At 38.2% G+C, this 19,554-nt stretch overlaps 1 protein-coding gene across 2 annotated transcripts in view; it reads right to left on the bottom strand.

The window, feature by feature from the left end:
* Nucleotides 1-19,554, bottom strand: part of LOC115223773 (serum paraoxonase/lactonase 3) — a 49,249-nt gene that overhangs the window by 20,746 nt on the left and 8,949 nt on the right. For both annotated transcript variants that reach the window (XM_029794439.1, XM_036514604.1), the window contains exons 2-3: nt 16,120-16,225; nt 3,160-3,230 (exon numbers count right to left, since the gene is read on the bottom strand). In XM_029794439.1, the coding sequence (XP_029650299.1) occupies nt 3,160-3,230; nt 16,120-16,184 (136 nt within the window). In that variant the 5' untranslated portion in view covers nt 16,185-16,225. The remainder of the gene's footprint in view (nt 1-3,159; nt 3,231-16,119; nt 16,226-19,554) is intronic.

The raw sequence follows: 19,554 nt of genomic DNA, 5'->3' as shown, positions 1-19,554 counted from the left end.
AATCTTTTGAAGAAATCTATTTTTAAATGATTGATTCTAGTTTCAGCTTATGAGCTGTGGCCATGCTGGGGCACCGCCATTTGGTGTTGCTACTTGGTTTCACTTCATGGAGGCTTTCTAGCGACTGCTATTTGGTGCATGAGAGAGTTCGATGCAGCTGCCCTCATCTGTCCCTCCTGCCGTGAAGTTGGTTCATCTGGGACACCTGACAGGAAGAGATCCAGCTTCATTTTAAAGACATCTGTATCCACCCCATGCAGGTCTCTCAGGTTCTTCGGGAGGATATTGAAGAGCTGTGGGCCTCGGAAGCCCAGGCTATCACAGAATCTTGTCCTACATCTTGATGGCAGGTTTGGAGTCCTAGGCACCACGCAGTGGCGCCCAGTTCTGGCATTTGCGTAACTCTCGATGCCAAAGTTCAGGACACTTCCCTCCAGGATCTTCCAGATGTATATTATGGCATATCTTTCCCGCCTGCGATCCAGGGAATATAATTTTAATCTCTTGAGTCTTTCCCAGTAGCTTACATTCTGCATAGAGGCTATCTTCTTTGTGTAGCTTCGTTGGATCGCCTCAAGTTCTGTGATCAACTTGACACTGGATGGTGACCATAGCTGAGAGCAATAGTCAAAGTGGCTTAGGACAAGTGTCTTCCAGAGGACCATCATGGTTTCTTGTTCTCTTGTTCTAAAGGTTCTAAGAATCCATCCAGCCAGCCGTCTACATTTCATTGTCAGTTTAGCAACATGTACATGAAAGGTCGCATCATCACTCATGTGAATACCCAGGTCACGCACTGATTGTGCCTCTGGGATTGCAATCCCTCCGGGTCCAGTGTATTCATTGGGTATTGCATTCAGTTTTGCATGCTGATAGTATAAAGCTTGAAACTTTCCAGCATTGAACTGCATGCTATTCTTTTCAGCCCACTTGTATATTTCGTCCAGCTCACATTGCAGGTGTTTAGTGTCCTCAGGGTTCTGTATTTCCTGTGAAACTTTTGTATCATCTGCATAACTTGTGATCGTGGCTCTCTGCGTGGCTGAGGGCATGTCTGAGAGGGCCATTATGAACAGTAGTGGTCCCAGAACAGTGCCCTGCGGAACACCGCTCACTATTTGTGTGTTAATGGAGATGGCCCCATTGGCTACTACCACCTGACTTCTATCCTTCAGAAAGTCATGAAGCCATTCTCCCAGTTTTCCAACTATGTTGAGATCACGCAGTTTGTGACATATCATTCCATGATCGACTTTATCAAAGGCTTTTGCAAAGTCGAGATATATCACTTCCACATTTGAGTGGTTGAGCAGCCGTGAGGTGTACGTTGTTGCCGGCGGTGTCCATCCTGTGTCTGTTTGCTGTGGTGGTCTGGTATATAGTGGTTAGTCCCACCTGCGGGCTTGGGTTTGATGAAGCCAGGTCAGCTGCTGTACAATCTTTTGTGCCATGCACAAAAAAGATTGTTGCTCAGCAGCTGCTCTTTCGACAACATCATGTTGGCTGTTTGTGGCGCGCACAACATATATAAATTTAATATAAATTTTAATAGTGTTTATTTATGAAAAGTTTTGAGTAGTTTTTCCATACCAGCATGGGTTAGATGAATACATATTACTGAGGTATTGTTTTACAGCTAGATGCCTTTCCTGTCACTTATTTTTCCCAAGTAAAGGATTTTTCAATGGACTCATCTTCAAAAGCACAGAGTTAACCAACAGTTTGCTGACACAGAATTGTCAAACAACACCAGTACTTTTTTTTTATGTGTATACTTCTTTACTTCATAAAGCTAGCACATTATTTTCACTAAATAAGGTGGAGAGCTGGCAGAAACATTAGCACACCAGGCAAAATGTTTAGCAGTATTTCTTCTGTTTTTACGTTCTGTGTTCAAATTCTGCCGAGGCCAACTTTGCCTTTCATCTTTTCAGGGTCAATAAATTAAATATCAGTTGCATACTGGGGTCGATCTAATCAACTGGCCCCCTCCCCATAAATTCCGAGCCTTGAGTCTAGGGTAGAAAAGATTATTTTCACTAAATATGCTATAAGTATGCTTATTTTCAATTTTTTCAGATCACTGACATGTTAACTATATCTTTTTGATAGGACCACCTCTACAAATATGAAAATGTGGTGATATATACAACAGATAGTGCTGCCGAGATCACTGAGATTTGAAAGCAATCCACCAATGGTGTCTATATAGAATAGTCAAGATCACTTCCAAAGATAGAATCTCAAACTCTTATAAGTCCTGAGAAGAATCAATCTGTTCAGCCTGCAGGAGACTGTGATGGATAGTACAATGAGACTGGTATGTCATATTCTCTGACTGCCAGAAGAATGGCTACTCAAGATGATAGGCATAATCAAAGGGATGGCAGAAAAGAGGAAAACACAAGAAGACATAGTCGACCATCTTTGGAGAAGATCCAAGACAACTTAGCATCACTTGAGGAGATACAGATGACTCAACTCAAAATCAGTTTAATTAGAGACATCTTGCTACCTGATGTACAAACCAACTGTACAAAAGGAACTCGTCATCAGCAACTCCAGCTCATATCCAAGCATTGGGTTCATCAGTTTCTGTCCAGTCTCCTTGGCAGATGTTTGTGCTGAATGTGACTTTGGAGTCCAAGTTGGTGGTGAAAGAGTCGTGAGCAGAATTCGCACAGAATGGTCGGTGCGGGTCAAGTATGTTGAAGATGCTCCTTTCTTCTCCTGTGCTTTACCTCCTCATTCAGTTGTCTGATCTGCTCAAAGGAGTTGGCTCCACTGCAGATAACAGTCCTCCACGCTGTCCTATTCATGGCAATCTGTTCTCATGAGGATGGCTGGATGTTAGTTTGAGCTGATCTTTAAAACAGAATTTCAGACCTCCTCTGGGTCTCTTTCCAATTGCAAGTTCTCCAAAGAGCATGATCCTCAGGAGACAAGAGGGCTCCATACACCGGATGTGACCTGCCCAGTAGAGGCAATGGCAAAGAATGGTGGCTTCAATGTTTGGTAGTGAGGTGCAGCAAAGAACCTCATTATTGGTAATGTGGAACTACAACAAAGTTTATACCTATAAATAATATACATTCATAAAGTTAATAGCATATTCAGAATGTTTGTCCTTTGCATAAAATATATTCAGAAAATACTTACCAACACCAGCAATATATTTACATGGTCCTGGTGAATGGTTATATATAGTTAACTTGAAACAAAATTGGTATCTGCAAAATACAAAATGGAACTCTGTTTTACAATTCTTGGAGAATGTTGCCTCATTATGCCATGAGCCATATTATTCTACAAAAACCTGAACAGATTAACCCAGAAAGCAACTAAGCAAATACACCTCAGCCTCTTACTCACATGCAAGCTATGTCCTTCCTTTGCCTTTCTACAATGGCCAATGGACTGCGACCATGCTGGAGCGTTGCCTTGTAAAGATTTCAGCCAAACAGATCAACCCCAGTATTAATTCATATTTTTAATCTGGTATATATTTTAGCGTTCTCTTTTGCTGAACTACCAGGTTATGGGGAATTAAACGATCCAACATCAGCTAAGTAGTGGGTGGCGGGGACAAAAATAAACACAAACACACACACACAACTGGCTGAGTTTGTGCCATACCCTCTCAAACATTCCTGACCCACTCATTAGTCCTCTGCCCATCATTCATGTCACGTCCAACCCCTCAAGCTGTGAACCAACCATTAATCCCAGCCCTTCTTCCCCAGAACATCAGCTCTCTGGAAGTCCCTCCCTGTTCTTGCCTTTCCTGAAGGTGTCAACTTGTGACAGTTTAAGCGGAACATTCACAGCATCATTCTCACCAGTCTCATAAACCTGTGCAGGCGTGGCTGTATGGTAAGAAGCTTGCTTCCCAACCACATGGCTTCAGGTTCATATTATTAAGAAGAATATTTATGAATACTTTTAGTATATATCAAATTTTACACAATAGAGGGAAGAAAAGAAAATATAGAAATAGTTCAATATATATACACTTAAATACTAACTTAACATATATCTTTGAATATTGATTAAATGGTATTTACTGGTATTAATAAAGGAAAATTGAGGTAAAAGAACATGCTAATTATATATTAAATAATTTTAGTCTAAGCAGATTTTTTATTTTAAGTAGTGAATATATATAAGCTGAGTATGAAATTTATAGAGATAGAAGACTTAGAGTAATTTTATAAATAAATAAATAAAAGCTAGTTTTAAAAATATAATAAAAGAAAATAATCATTGGTAGAACATTATAGAAAAGGGGTAAAATGGTTTACTTAATCTTTGGAATAACCCTAAACTTTATCTGTATATATATATATATATATATACTCAAGATTAATCAGCCGAAATTACTACGATGATCCGGTTCTTGACTGAAGACTGAGGGGTTCGAATGTCCTGTCCATGTTTATTGTATCGTCTTCTATGAGTTATACGTTCTTGTCCATGTTGTATTTTTCTACATACCTTAATATATATATATATATATATATATATATATATAGCAGCATTGTTTTATAGTAATTAACTGTAGTACTACATGATAAGACTTCCCCTGTCCCATTAGCATTGGTCTGCTTAATAGCAGCCAACATCTTGTTTGAAGTATTCTCTTACCAAACCTCATGACATTGCTTCAAATAAATTTTGATTTATGACTATGCCATTTAGAATGTCTGTCTACTCCACCCCAAACTACCCTTTGTCTCCTCTCAGATTTGATAAACTAGTGGATATAATAAAAACTCATACACACACACACACACACGTAATTAAAACTAAATAATAGAAAAATCAGTGAAAAGCAGTGTTTCTTGAAAAAAGTTTCTGTTACAACTGTGATGTTGTTGGTAAAACGTGTTCTTTGTCTATCTCCTTATCCCCTTGGAGATTTTGGGTAAAATTATACTAATGTGTCATTCTAATTTAATTAAATTCTATGACTTTGTGCAGCTGAAGATTGCTCTGCATTTTAAATTGATGTAATGATTGCATTGTTCAATTAAATGGAGTTGCATGAAACGATTGTACTGCATTACCTCTGGACATCCTTGTTGCTTATTTTGATCTTAATCACCTTATTTTGATATTGTATGGATAATATCATACTAAATTCTGGTGCCTCAACTTAAGTACCATATTCATCTGAATCGAAATTTTTATATATACACATATACACAGAGTGGCTGTGTAAGTAGCTTGCTTACCAACCACATGGTTCTGGGTTCAGTCCCACTGCGTGGCACCTTGGGCAAGTGTCTTCTACTATAGCCTCAGGCCAACCAAAGCCTTGTGAGTGGATTTGGTAGACGGAAACTGTATATATATATATGTGTGTATATATATATATATATATATATATATATATATAGGGCTATTAGACAAAAGAAACAGGCTTGGAAGGACTGGAAGAACAGTGGTAGCAAGGAATTGTAGCAGACTGCCAGAAGGGAAGCTAGGAGGCAGGTTTATTTAGCCAGAGGGGAAGCAAATGTTCTGTGCCGTGAGGACCAAAGACTTCAGGTATTTCGTGTTGCAAGACAGTGTGTGAGAGAGAATCGTGATGTGGTAGGAGAGAAATGTGTTCACATGGATGATGGTTCACTTGCGCTAAATGAGGATGCAAAGAGAGAGGTTTGGAGACGCCATTATGAAAGGTTGCTGAATAAAGAAAATAAATGGGAGAAAGAGAGTCTGCTGGATGTCAACCCAATATAGGGACCAGCTATCCGAGTTGACAGTACCTTGGTTGATAAAGCAATTAAAAGTATGAAGACAGGGAAAGCCCCCGGCCCAACAGGAATTACTGCAGAGATGCTCAAAATATCTGGCAGTGTCAGCTATAGCCTAGTCACCTGTATAGTTAACCAGGTGATACACGAAGGAGTCATACCCAATGACTGGTGTAGCAGCATAATAGTCAACTGCTACAAAGGTAAAGGTGACGCTTTAGATACAAATAATTACAGAGGTATCAAGCTGTTGGATCAGGTAATGAAGATATATATAGCCGAAATTGCAAGGATGATCCGGTTCTTGACTGAAGATTAAAGGCTTCGAATGACCTGTCCATGTTTTTTGTATCATCTTCTGGATGTTTTGCATTCTTGTCCCATTTTGTATTTATATATATATATATATATATATATATAGCAGCGTACGTACAATTTGTTCTCTTATATGTAAGTACACATTTCACTAAACTTTGTACGACTTCTACAACACTCTCCCCCCCCTCTCACATTTCTTTGCCTTTCTTACTTTGCACTTCACTTTGTTCCTGTGTCTTCCTTTTTCTCGCCACTCCCTAATTCTTCCGTCTACTCTCTCTCTCTCTCTCTCTCTCTCTCTCTCTCTCCTCTCCCTCCTTAATTCCTTTGTTCCTCTTTTTCTCTCTCTTCTCTTTTCACATGACCGTTGGTCGACTGCTGGCCTTTTTGCGTTTGGCAGCGGTCGCTGTCACAGCGATATTTCTCCTCTGCTGTAAGGCTTAATTCCCAACACGCCAGCTGAATTCAATTCGTCTCCAGTCGAAAGATGCCTGTTGTTATGTCCTGTTGTTGTTATTATTATTATTATTATTATTATTATTATTGTTTTTTTGTATTATTTTTTGTATTTATATTCGTGTAGCATCGTCCAATTTTCCATCCTTGTTTCATATACATTCGAAGCTTTTTTCCAAGGAATCTAATGCTCTTAGCTTAGTTTATCCTTGAGGCTGGCCAGATTGGAGCAATCTCAAGATTAATCAGCCGAAATTGTGAGGATGATCCAGTTCTTGACTGAAGATTAAAGGCTTCAAATGACCCATCCGTGTTTTTTGCATCGTCTTCTGGATGTTTTGCATTCTTACCCCATTTTGTATTTTATATATATATATTAAGAAAAAACATACTCAGAAATGGATGCGTGCATTCTATCATATAATAACAAATGAATAAATAAAACATATCCATATATACATACATATGTGTACGTACCTACATCTATATGTATATATACATGCATGTATGGGTACAGGACACCAAAAAAACGTCGAACACAATGAGAAACGAAAACATAAACACAAAACCAAGGAAATGGACATTTTTCCTAAACAACGAAAAAATAGAGTACAGGACATACAACACAAGGAAAATTCCCCTTCTTCAGTCGCCTCTGTTTCATCTACTCTGCGTTTCGAAGGTAAAGGCGAGACACGACTTCATTGAAACATTCCTTCCCGCAAAAGGCAAATTAAATATAATTTGAGATTTTTTTGCGGAGGGGTAAAAATGGTAACAAAAACAGGACAGTAAAGACAGTACAAAATATAAACAGTAAAAGACAGGACAAGGAGAATAACAGTAACACAGACATTGAGAGGTGTTAAGCCAAACAAGAGAAAATATCACGAATGCTTTTTGAGAACAGCGAGGGAGAGACAGGAAAGCCATCTACACTCGAAGGAAGCGAAGTCAGAAAGACAGTAGTTTTCTCGTCGCTGGTCAGCAACAGGACAGAGGAGGAGGAGTAAGAGAAAGGGAGAGAAAAAAAGAGAATGGTTGTAGAGAAAACCAGAAAGAATGAGAGAGAGAGAGGGGGAGACAGTAAGGTAGAAGAAAAGGAAACAAGAAAATAGAGTACAGGACATACAACACAAGGAAAATTTCCCTTCTCTCTCCCTTTCTCCTCCTCCTCTGTCCCGTCGCTGACCAGCAATGAGAAGACTACTGTCTTTCTGACCTCACTTCCTTCGAGTGTAGACGGCTTTCCTGTTTCTCCCTCGCCGTTCTCAAAAAGCATTCGTAATATGGTGTACGTGTTCCCCCCAGCTGGACAGGATGCCAGTCCATCGCAGCATTACTTAAGAAACAGGAAGATAGAGTGAGAGAAAGTTGGGGCGAAAGAGTATAACAGGGATCGCCACCACTCCCTGCGGGAGCCTTGTGGAGCTTTAGGTGTTTTCACTCAATAAACGCACAACGCCAGCCCCACACCCCAACTGGCTCCTGTGCCAGTGGAATGTAAAAGCACCATCCAAACGTGTCAATGCCAGCTCCCTCTGGCTCCCATGCCGGTGGCACGTAAACAGTATCCACTACACTCTCAGAGTGGTTGGCATTAGGAAGGGCATCCAGCTGTAGAAAACTCTGCCAGATCAGACTGGAGCCTGGTGCAGCCTCCTGGCTTCCCAGACCCCCAGTCGAACCATCCAACCCATGCCAGCATGGGAAACAGACGTTAAACGATCATCATCATAATATTACATTAAGGGCTGTTTCTATAAGTAAAACCACACACTGGAAAGGAATGCTAAAGTCAAACCACTTTATTAAAATATACATACACGCGGAAGTCGAGGAAATGAACAAGGAAAAAAATTCTTTTGAAAAGGTTCAGTTGCATATCGAAGCAGTTCCATGGTCTGTGCTGTAACACATTCTCCACCCATCAGTGCAAACATAACCAGAAGTAGTGTGACTTTAGTGTCCCTTTCCAGCATGTGGCTTTACTAATAGTAACAGTACTTAATGTAATAATATATATATATATATGTATATATTTATGTGTGTGTGTGTTTGTGTCTGTTTGTCCAACACCCACCCACCACCACCACTAAGCATCACTTCACAACTGATGTTGGTGTGTTTACATCCCCATAAAATTAGCAGTTTAGCAGTTCAAGCTAAATTTCTTTGACCAAAAGGCAGTGCTCCAGCATGGCCACAATCAAATGACTGAAACAAGTAAAAGAATAAAAAGATATACATATACATACATATCATCATCATCATCATCATTATTTAACATCTATGATCTAGACTGTAACATGGGTTTGACAGTTCATCAGGATGTGACTAGCCTGGGGGCTGTCTTGGTCTCTGGTGTCTCTTTTGGTTTCTACAGCTGCATGCCATTCCCAATGCCAACCACTTTACAGAGTGTTCTGGGTGCTTTATTTGGGTACCAGCAGTAGTGGGGGTCACCAAACATCTCATACAAGAAGACCCCTTCACAGTGGAATTGGGTGCTAACGAAGGAGGCAGTTTTGTGCCAGGCTAAAGTAAGAAAGAGTAACAGAAACGAAGGTTTTGCAGTAGAGGAGATGCATGGGTACCCCATGAGGGAGAATATAGACAGGGACTTGGGGGCAGAGGTGAGGAGAAAGAGTACGTAATTTCAAAATAGTGTGAGAGGAGAGTAACAGATGATTAGAGATGGGATTAAAGGTGGATGTAATGAGTGACGAACAAGGGTGGAGGTATGGGTCATGGAAAATTTGATTATAGAGGGAGGAAATAAGAGAGAAATAGAAGTGGCTCAGAAAGGTAGAGTGACAAGCAGCAGTATAGGAGGTGTGGAGAGTGGCAGTATGAGAAATTTTTTGAAAGATCAGAAAGTAAGATGATGTGCAAGGTGTGAGAGTGAAGAGAAAGCAAGTTGTGCAGTGGCAGAGATGGAAGTCAGAACTAGAAATGGCTATGATGAGTAGGATCATAAAGTAAGTGGGAGGGGGGGGGGTTATCAATAGCAGGTAAGAGAGGGGATTGAGAATGGTAGCACATATGAGAGGTATTGAAGATGAGGTGTGGAAGAGAGGGACACTACCTGAAGGTAAGTTAGGTATTTTATTATACCCCTAAAACCTTTATTACCACAATTAAAACAAACTAAAAAGCAAGCATAGCCATCACTGGTAAATGCAATTCTAAAATGTTGGATTGTTATAATGCCCACTCTGGTATAGCAGTATAAGACAAGTAAGACCACAACTATCTGTAACTATCTACTTCATACTCTCTCCTTATACTGACCAACATCACTTTATTTATAGTTACTAGCACATACCACTCATCATGTGGACGGGGTGTACCATTATTACTATTATCCCCACAACATCTCCCCTTTTAAGTTTTTCTTTTTTTTCTTAGGGAGTGTCATCTTATTTCTTTTAATAGCAATACTTTTTATATCACCCCCACCTCCTTTTTTTGAGTTTTTTCTTAGTTACTCATTTAATAAATTTTTCTGTTTGGCATTCACTTCCAGGAATTCCATACATTTTCTTTTTTTTTATGCTTGTGCACCTGGATTCAATCACCTGTAGTGGCATTGGTACTTGAAGAGTATCATATAACCACTCCAGTAGTTCTTCCATTTTCTTGGTTTCACTCTCAACAAATCTTTTTATCAGTTGATTCATGTGTCTCTTGTATACACCTTTTCTACTTTTTACCAAGTATAGCATTTTTCCTCTGCATTTCGTAATCATTTCATCTTCCCAACACTGTTTTCCATTCTTATATGCCGTCACCCATACCTTTCCACCAATTTTGAAAAATCTTGCTGTATTTTCCCTTGCAATTTTTCTTTTCTCGCCAGGTAGCAATTTGTCGAAGACTGATTTTATTTTCCTTGCAAAATTCAGCTCCACTGGTGACATACCTGCTGGTGTATTTGGATTTGGTGTCACGCAATATACCCTTAAGAATTGTTGTAGAGCTACCTCATCCATGACTTTCCTATTCAACTTTCTTAGGGCTCTCTTGAATGTATCGACAAAGCATTCTGCTTGTCTGTTAGATCTGGGATGGTATGGCACCATAGTTACATGTTCTTCAGCGAACATTCTAAATTCAAAAGACACAAATTGCATTCCATTGACAGACACTATCGTGTCTCAGATGCCAAATCTCACAAACAGCTCATGTAAAAAATTTGTTGCAGTTGAGGAGATTGCTTTTTACACTTAGAAATTTCTGGCCATTTAGAGAAACTATCAACTACCACTAAGTAGTATGACTGTTTAAGGGACCAGTGAAATCAATGTGTAATCTTGACTACAGAACATCTACTTTCGGCCAAGGTTCACTTTTTATCGTCTGTAATTTTGCTGCTAGAGCACATCCTGTACAGACTTTCACTAAATTTTCAATTTCTCTATCCATTTTCGGCCAGTACACGTAACTACACATTAAAACTTTCATCCTTGAAATACCAGGGATGTCCAACATGAAATTTCACCAACATTTTCCTTCATAGTGTTTCAGGTGTTACTATTCTCTGTGCATGCATCAAAATGTCATCACAAATTGAGTATACGTTCACATCTTGGTTTTGTTTTGCACCAATCCTGTTCCTATTTACTTTTCCTGACCTCAATATTCTTTTCATTTCTGTTATGAATTTGTCCTTCACTGCATTTCACTTTATGTCTTCTTGGGTTACCGGTAATTTGCATACCATATTCCACATAACATTCTTTATTTCTCCTTCTGCTCTTAAATCTACAATTACTGCATGATGAAACTGTATCTTTGAATAGCTTGCAGTGTTTCAGTACTAGTCTAGAGTAACGATCTGCATGCTCTAGTTTTTTTTATCGTAAATATTCCATTTTGTAGTCATAATTCAATAATGTAGTGCCACATTGTTGTAGTCTATTTGCTATGTGTGTTGATATTCCTTTTTTAGAACTGTATATTGACAGTAGTAGGCGATGATTCATTTGCAGACAGAAACTTCTTCCATGAATAAATCTATGGGACTTTTCACCCCGAATATGATTGCTAACACTTCCTTTTCTATTTGGCTATAGTTGCTTTAAGCTGGTAATAACATACGGGCTATAGCCTTTTCACTCCCATCATCATATTTGTGAAGAAGCACAGCTCCTACGCTGTAATCACTCACATCAGTAGCCAATATCCAACTTTGGATCAAAATGCATTAACAATAAGTCTGATGTTAAAATGCTTTTTAACTCATCAAATGCCTGCTAGTACTTATCAGTCCAGCACCATTTTGTATTTTTCTTTAACAGATCACTGGGCAGGGCCCTTACATTATGTATATTTAGAATGCAAATTTGATAATAATTTACTAAACCCAAGAATGTTTGTAGCATAGCCACATTATTAGGTTTGGGCATATTTTTTATCACAGTTGCTCTGGATGGAACTGGATTCCATCCATTTTTATCTATTATCTGGCCCAAGTATCTAATTTTTTTCATTAAGAACTCACATTTTTATGTCAACTTGAAACATAACCACTAATCTTCTCGAATACCCTTTAAATGTGTTGAACCCACTACTTTACAATCATGAGCTCAACATCCTAGCCACTAAGTCACATCCCATCACTATGAACCATATATGTGATATATTACATTGGGAATATCTTTATATTTTACTTCTTACTTGTTTTCATCATTGGACTGTAGTCATGTTGGGGCCCCACCTCAAAGGGTTTAGTCAAACGAATTGACCCCAGTACTTGTTTTTATTTTTAAGTCTGGTACTTATTCTGTCAGTCCCCTTTGCCAAACTGCTTAGTTTTGGCAAAGTAAACAAACCAATACTGGTTGTCAAGTGGAGAGATGGGGTGGGCAACAAACACAAAGACATGGACACATATACATATTTTTACACAATTATTATATGAAGGCGTGCTGACAAATCACTGCTCCACTAAATGGAAACCTTACTTGTTGTTATGGTTTTGTGGCAAGAAGCAAAGCAGGCCTTGCCAGCCACTCAAGAAAACACATAGTAAATGATCCACAAGCACTCAAGCAAACTGAATCCCCAACTTGTTCCATTTGCCAAAAGGCAGCAAGCTGGCAGAAATGTTAACACACTGGGCAAGATGCTTAGCAGTATTTTGTCTGTCTTTACATTCTGAGTTCAAATTCTGTTGAAGTCAACTTTGCCTTTCATCCTTTCAGGGTCAATAAAATAAGCATCAGTTGTATATTGCGGTCAATCTAATCAACTGGCCCCCATACCCCAAAATTTTGGGCCTTGTGCCTAGAGTAGAAAAGAAAAGGTTTGCAAGGCACCAGCAGGGCTCAACAGACAAATTTGTGTCCATAGAACATGATTAACGCTTTATTTCACTGAACTCTCATTTGTTGTTCCTGACAAGAGAACCAATTATATATATATATATATATATAGTTGAAATTTACAGAAAAACAAAAGACGAAGACAGGTGTATAAACAACAAGCAGGTGTATTAGTCCGATGCTCAGGAAGACGAGAAAGTCTTTGATGTTTTGAGCCTATATATATATATAATAGAGATGTACTTGCATAGCAAATGACTTGATCTGAGATCATGTGTTGAAACAAAAACAATTGCAGCGTGGAAGATGTTTATAAGCCATTTAAAAACACACTTCAATATTTGAATTTAATTTGTCAGAATATTTATCTCGCTTTGAAACTGCAACTTGTTCACTGACAAAATTCCGTGCTGCATATATATCATCATCATCATCATCATCATCATCGTTTAACGTCTGCTTTCCGCGCTAGCACGGGTTGGACGGTTCGACCGGGTCTGGGAAGCCAGGGGCCGCTCCAGGCTCCAGTCTGAATCTGGCAGAGTTTCTACGGCTGGATGCCCTTCCTAACGCCAACCACTCCGTGAGTGGATTGGGTGCTTTTTACGTGCCACCTGCACAGGGGCCGGAGGGTCCAGCATCGTCACGATCGGTTCGAGCATTTTAACGTGTCAGCGGCACGGGGGCAACGAGGTCCGGGGTACTTTGGAGATTGGGGTACTTTGGGGATCCAGGGTACTTTGGGGATCCGGGGTACTTAGAATGGGTAGGGGGTATGTGGAATTGCTGCAGAAAGCAGCCCGGGTCTTTGTAGTCACAGCATATCTCCAGAGATCTCGGTCCTTCGCCATTGCCTCAGTGAGGCCCAATGCTCTGAGGTCATGCTTGACCACCTCATCCCATGTCTTCCTGGGTCTACCTCTCCCCCTGATACCTTCAACTGTTTGGGAGTGGCACTTCTTCACACATCTCTCTTCATCCATCCGCAGCACATGACCATACCATCGCAAGCGTCGCTCTTGCACACCACATCTGATGCTTCTTATATCCAGCATTTCTCTCAGGATACTTACACTCTGATATATATATATATATATATATATGCACACAGACATAATATATGCTGAAACCATAGTGATATCTGTTTGATAGCTTATGATGGTAATATATGTTTGTTATGTTTGCTCGTAAATTTTTTAAATCTTAATCACATTATTCAGACTTGTCTTACATTCTAGTAAAGTAGAAAATGTTTGTGAATTTATGATTTGTGGAGATTACTTATATTGATATATGTTATTTCATTGATAATCTTATTAAGCTTAGTAATGCTTAGAAATTGGTATCTAGTTTTGGGAATTTTGTGTGGCACATATATATATATATATATGTATATATATATATATATATATATATAGTATAAATAGGGTTAGTGGCTATAATAACCGACTAAGGGATAAAATATCTGTATTTACTGTCGGTATCCGTTACCTGTGTTGTCCCCAGGCATGGGTGTGCTGGCACACTATGCATATAGAGTGCGGGTAACAACAGGATAAATAAGGGTTTATCAGGAAACAAATACAAATAATCAGAAAATGGAGAAAACCTCAGATTAACAAACACATCGATTGGACCACATTTATAGCTTTTTTTTTATACAAAGCATGTTACATCACCTATTTGTTATATCATGCTTTGTATTAAAAAATAAGCTATAAATGTGGTCCAATCAATGTGTTTGGTAATCTGAAGTTCTCTCCATTTTCTGATTATTTGTATATATATATATATATATATATATATATATATATATATATATATGTAACAGGCTTTCATACAGTTTCCATCTACCAAATTTTACTCACAAGGCATTTGGCTAAAACAGGGTTATAGAATAAGATGTTTGCTGAATGTGCTGCACAGTGGAACTGAACCCAAGATTCTGTGGCTGGAAGATAAGCTTCTTACCCACACAGCCATGACTGCACCTGATCATAAAAAAGAACAAAAAATTGGTGTGATATATTTATGCACTAATAAATTCAAAAGGTGAGAATGAAATTAAAGCTAGGTAATTTCTTCCTAAATTTGATGATCTTCAAAAGCTTATACTATGGAGAATAAAATTAAGCAGAAAGACATTGAATAAGGCTAAGAGAAAGTTAATTATTATCTACTTTAAATAAGAACTGACGTTCATAACTAGAAATAATGTCATCTCCATACAAACTACCAATAACTCCATTTGAAGTATTATCACACTGCTAGATTCTTTTCTCTCTTACTTTTTAATCTTTCTCGCTTGATGAGCTTCCAAAAGAAGCTAATTTGTCATAAGTGGGTAAACAAATGTAAAAAAAAGATGAAAGAAACAAAACATTTAAAACTATTATGTGCTGTGGAAAAGTATGAAGAGGTTTAGTTACAAGCAGTGAAGTGTATGACCTTAAGATATTATATGATATATTTTTACAAGAGAAGAAGACAGAACAAACAAGAGTTAAGTGTCTTGACGAATGGTTCCGGATAAGCAAAAAAACAAAAGACAAAGGCAGGTGGTGTAGACAACAAACAGATGTATTAGTTTAACGCTCCGGAAGTGAAAAAGTCTTTAACGTTTCAAGCCTATATATACATATATGAGTGATATATATATATATATATATATATATATACATATATATATATATATATATATATATATATACGAGTGATCATTTCAAATCTTCAATGAAAACTATGTCTGGTCATGGGGAAATATTACCTAGTTTGAAAACAGGTGAGGACTGGAGAAATGAAGTGCACCTAGGCATAGAAAATTTGCCCATCTGACATATCGAAACATGGAAAAGTGGACGTTAAAATATTCTTTTCTACTCTAGACACAAGACCTGAAATTTTAGAGGTAGGGGGGGCAGTCTATTAGATTGATCCCAGTATGCAACTGATACTTTATTTACCGACTCCAAAAGATGAAAAGCAAAGTCGACCTCGGCAGAATTTGAACTCAGAACGTAAAGACAGATGAAATACTGCTAAGCATTTCGCCTGGCGTGCTTATGATTCTGGCAGCTCACCACCTTGTGGATGTTAAAATATTGATTATGATGATGATCAAATATTACATATTCATATATACATACAGATATATTTACACACACACGTATGCAAATTACGTATCATATTATTTTATATTACATTACACTATATTTATGAAGATATGAATACAAATATGGACAATGATTATAACTTACATAAAACCGCATATATGTTGGAGAAGCAAGGCTGAGATGCTGATGAGGACAATCTTTAGATACATAGTGAAAAATCTGAAAAGATCAACAGCCAGATGACGACAACCTGCAAAAAGAGTAAAATATTTATGTTTATTATATTTAGAAAGATAATTCTTCAAGTTGATAATATTCATTGACTTCTATCTTAACAAAACACGTGACCAATCAACAATAGATGTGAACCAATTAGGGAAGTCTTTATGTGATCACTCGGTTTGCTAGAAATAACAGCCAAATCTCCCATGAATTACATACTGCCATCTTAAAAGAGAAAAGCAAAAACATTTTGGATAATCAGTTGTGTCTGGGGAGAGTCATTTTCTTTTTGTGCCTTATAATGTAACACACTCACCGGTAAAATTTCCACTTATTTCTTATTTTTTATTTTCCTAAATTTTTTTTAAAGCTAGACTTTGGATGAATACTGGATTAGTAACCAATTGCCTTCCAGGCAAGTAGAATTTGAACTCAGATTGTAGATATTTACTGTACAAGGTCTGATCAATAAGTAACCAGGCTGTTGTCATAGTAATGAAGCTAAAGCATGCAAAGTGAAGCCACTTGACACAGTGTGACCTTCAACTCTCCTGTGCAGCTGCACTAAGTTCTAGCTCACGTTCACTGTTTACAGCAGTGTTTGGAAGGAAGGTGTGTAGTGTGTAATCGTTGCATTGACCATGACAAAGAAAGTTGTGATGGTAATACCTGTTCAGAGGCCTATGCAAAGTTTAAGAAAGTGTATGGAGAGGAGTGTATGATCCACACACAAGTGTATGAATGGTTCAGACATTTCCAAGATGGCTGTAAAATATTGATATCGACAAATGTTCTGGGAAACCCACAAGCAGAACTGAGAAAAATATTGCAGATGTGTGTGCAGCTGTGAGGGGAAATTGTCAAATCACCATCCGTGAGTTATCAGAGGATGTGCAGATTAGTTACAGTTCACTTCAGTCCATTATCACTGAAAATTTGGGTATCAGACACATGTCTGGCACATTTGTGCCAAAACTGCTTTCAGCTGACCAAAAAGACACTCAGGTTTCAGTTGCACAAGATCTCCTGAATTGTATCGAGAACAATGAAAACTTTGAAAAGGCCTCTGAGTAGATATCACCATCACAACTTTCTCTACCATGGTCAATACAACAATCACTCACTATACACCTTCCTTCCAGGCACTGTTGTAAACAGAGGAAGTGGGCTAGTTAAAACTTAGTGTGCATACAAAGCAGAGTTCAAGGTCAATCTGTGTGAAGCAGCTTCACTCTCCATGCTTTAGTTTCATTACTATAACAATTGTCTGGAGACTTATCGATGAGACCACATAAAACATTTCTGCCAAAGATTCTGCAAAGCAATGTGAAATGAAGTGTTTTGCTCAAGAACACAAAGTGCCACCTGGTCCAGGAATCCAACCGATGGTCTAGTGATCATGAGAACAATACTCTAAACACTAGGCCATGTGCCTTCACCCATATACATAGCCAAGTGAGATCGTAGTTGTGGCCAATGCCACTGTTGTGTAAGTGACTTGTTGAAAGCATCCTTCAACCATTGGGCAATATGCTGTGCTTGAGAAGACCTGTCGAACTGAGTGAAATCGTAATCGTGGTTGATGCCAGTGCCGTCTGACTGGCACCCATGCTGGTGGCACGTAAAAAGCACTTTTCAAGCATTGGGCCTCATGGAGGCAGTTACAGATGCCCAAGACCTTTAGCAATATACTGTGCTTGTGTAGACCTGTCAAGCCAAGTGAGACCGTAGTTGTGGCCGATGCCGGCAGCATGAAAAAAACACCCACTACGCTCTTGGAGTGGTTGGCATTAAGAAGGGCATCCAGCCATAGAAACCTTGCCAAATCAGATCGAAACCTAGTGTTGCTCTCCAACTTACCAGTTATCAGCCAAACCGTCCAATCTATGCCAGCATGGAAAGCAGACATATGATGATGATGTATTTCTATGATCATTTTGGGAGGTATGCAATGTTGCATATCATATGTACACAACATTAAGCATTTATTTTCAAAATACAAGTGAGAAGATAAATAAAATGTATATCATATTATGTATTATAAAGAGACAGACAAATGTATTGCAATTATACAGTTATATATTAAACTACAGTGTCATCTGCATACCAGAGAGCTATATCTATAGTATGTGAACTATAGTGGAAAATGTATGAAAATATGCATGAAATGGAATATATCATTATTTCTTACATTAAATATATATGGATATCTTATAGTATATATGAAATGAAATGTCTTTATTATATATTAGATATTATATACTGGACAATATATTAAAGTATATGTGAAATGAAATATGTTTTAATTACCTACTAGCAGAAGAGACAGCACTGCCAAGGATAAACAGTTGCTATAAATAAGCCAGAGTTCGTCATCATCGTCGTCGTTGTTTAATGTCCACTTTCCATGGGATGGACAGTTTGACTGAGGACTGGCAAGCCAGAAGGCAGTACCAGGCACCAATCCAATCTGGCAAAGTTTCTACAGCTGGATGCCCTTCCTAAAACCAACCACTCCAAGAGTGTAGTAGGTTCATTTTTAACTGCCACCGGCACAGGAGCCAGTCAGGTGGTACTGGCAATGATCATGTTCAAATGGTGCTTTTTATGTGCCAGCAGCACAGGACCAGTTAGTTGTTCTTGATACCCCTAATTTAATAAAGGTATACCTGATTTAATAAAGCATTATTTGCTAATTTTCATGCAAGAGATTAAATTGTTTTCCACTATGTTTATAGTAACTGGGTGAGTAATAAATACACTGTTCTACACATTTATGCTTAACACTATTAGTATGTTTCATAGTTTAACTATCTAATAGAAATATTTCAAATTCAAATGTATCAAATAAAAATACGGGATTAAGTAAAACTGAAAACAGTTTTATCTCATTTGAAACTTTTCATCAGGATAATTATCATCAATGTTTTTACATCCACTTTTCCATGCTTGCATGGGTTGGAAGGAGCTTATTGAAGCAGTTTAGCTATGTACTGGATGTCCTTCCTGTCACCAGGAAAGGAATGTTTCTACAAAATATTGAAAATGAACGATATCCATTTACAACTATCACAAAATGTCAAAGACAAAGCGATACAAACATACACACATTTACATGCATATACATGCACGCACACACACACATAAATATATACAGTTAAAATTTACAGTAAAACAAAAGACAAAGACAGGTGTATAAACAACAAGCAAGTGCATTAGTTTGATGCACAGGAAAATGAGAAAGTCTTTTACATTTTGAGCCTACACTCTTCAACAGAAAGGAACACAAAGAAATAAACAGAGAGAGAATATAAAAAACTTGTGGATTTAGTAAACAATATACAATAGGCTTTCAGT

This window comes from Octopus sinensis, linkage group LG2, assembly GCF_006345805.1.
Source record: "Octopus sinensis linkage group LG2, ASM634580v1, whole genome shotgun sequence".
Lineage (NCBI taxonomy): Eukaryota > Metazoa > Mollusca > Cephalopoda > Octopoda > Octopodidae > Octopus > Octopus sinensis.
This window is presented reverse-complemented; position numbering and strand designations above follow the sequence as displayed.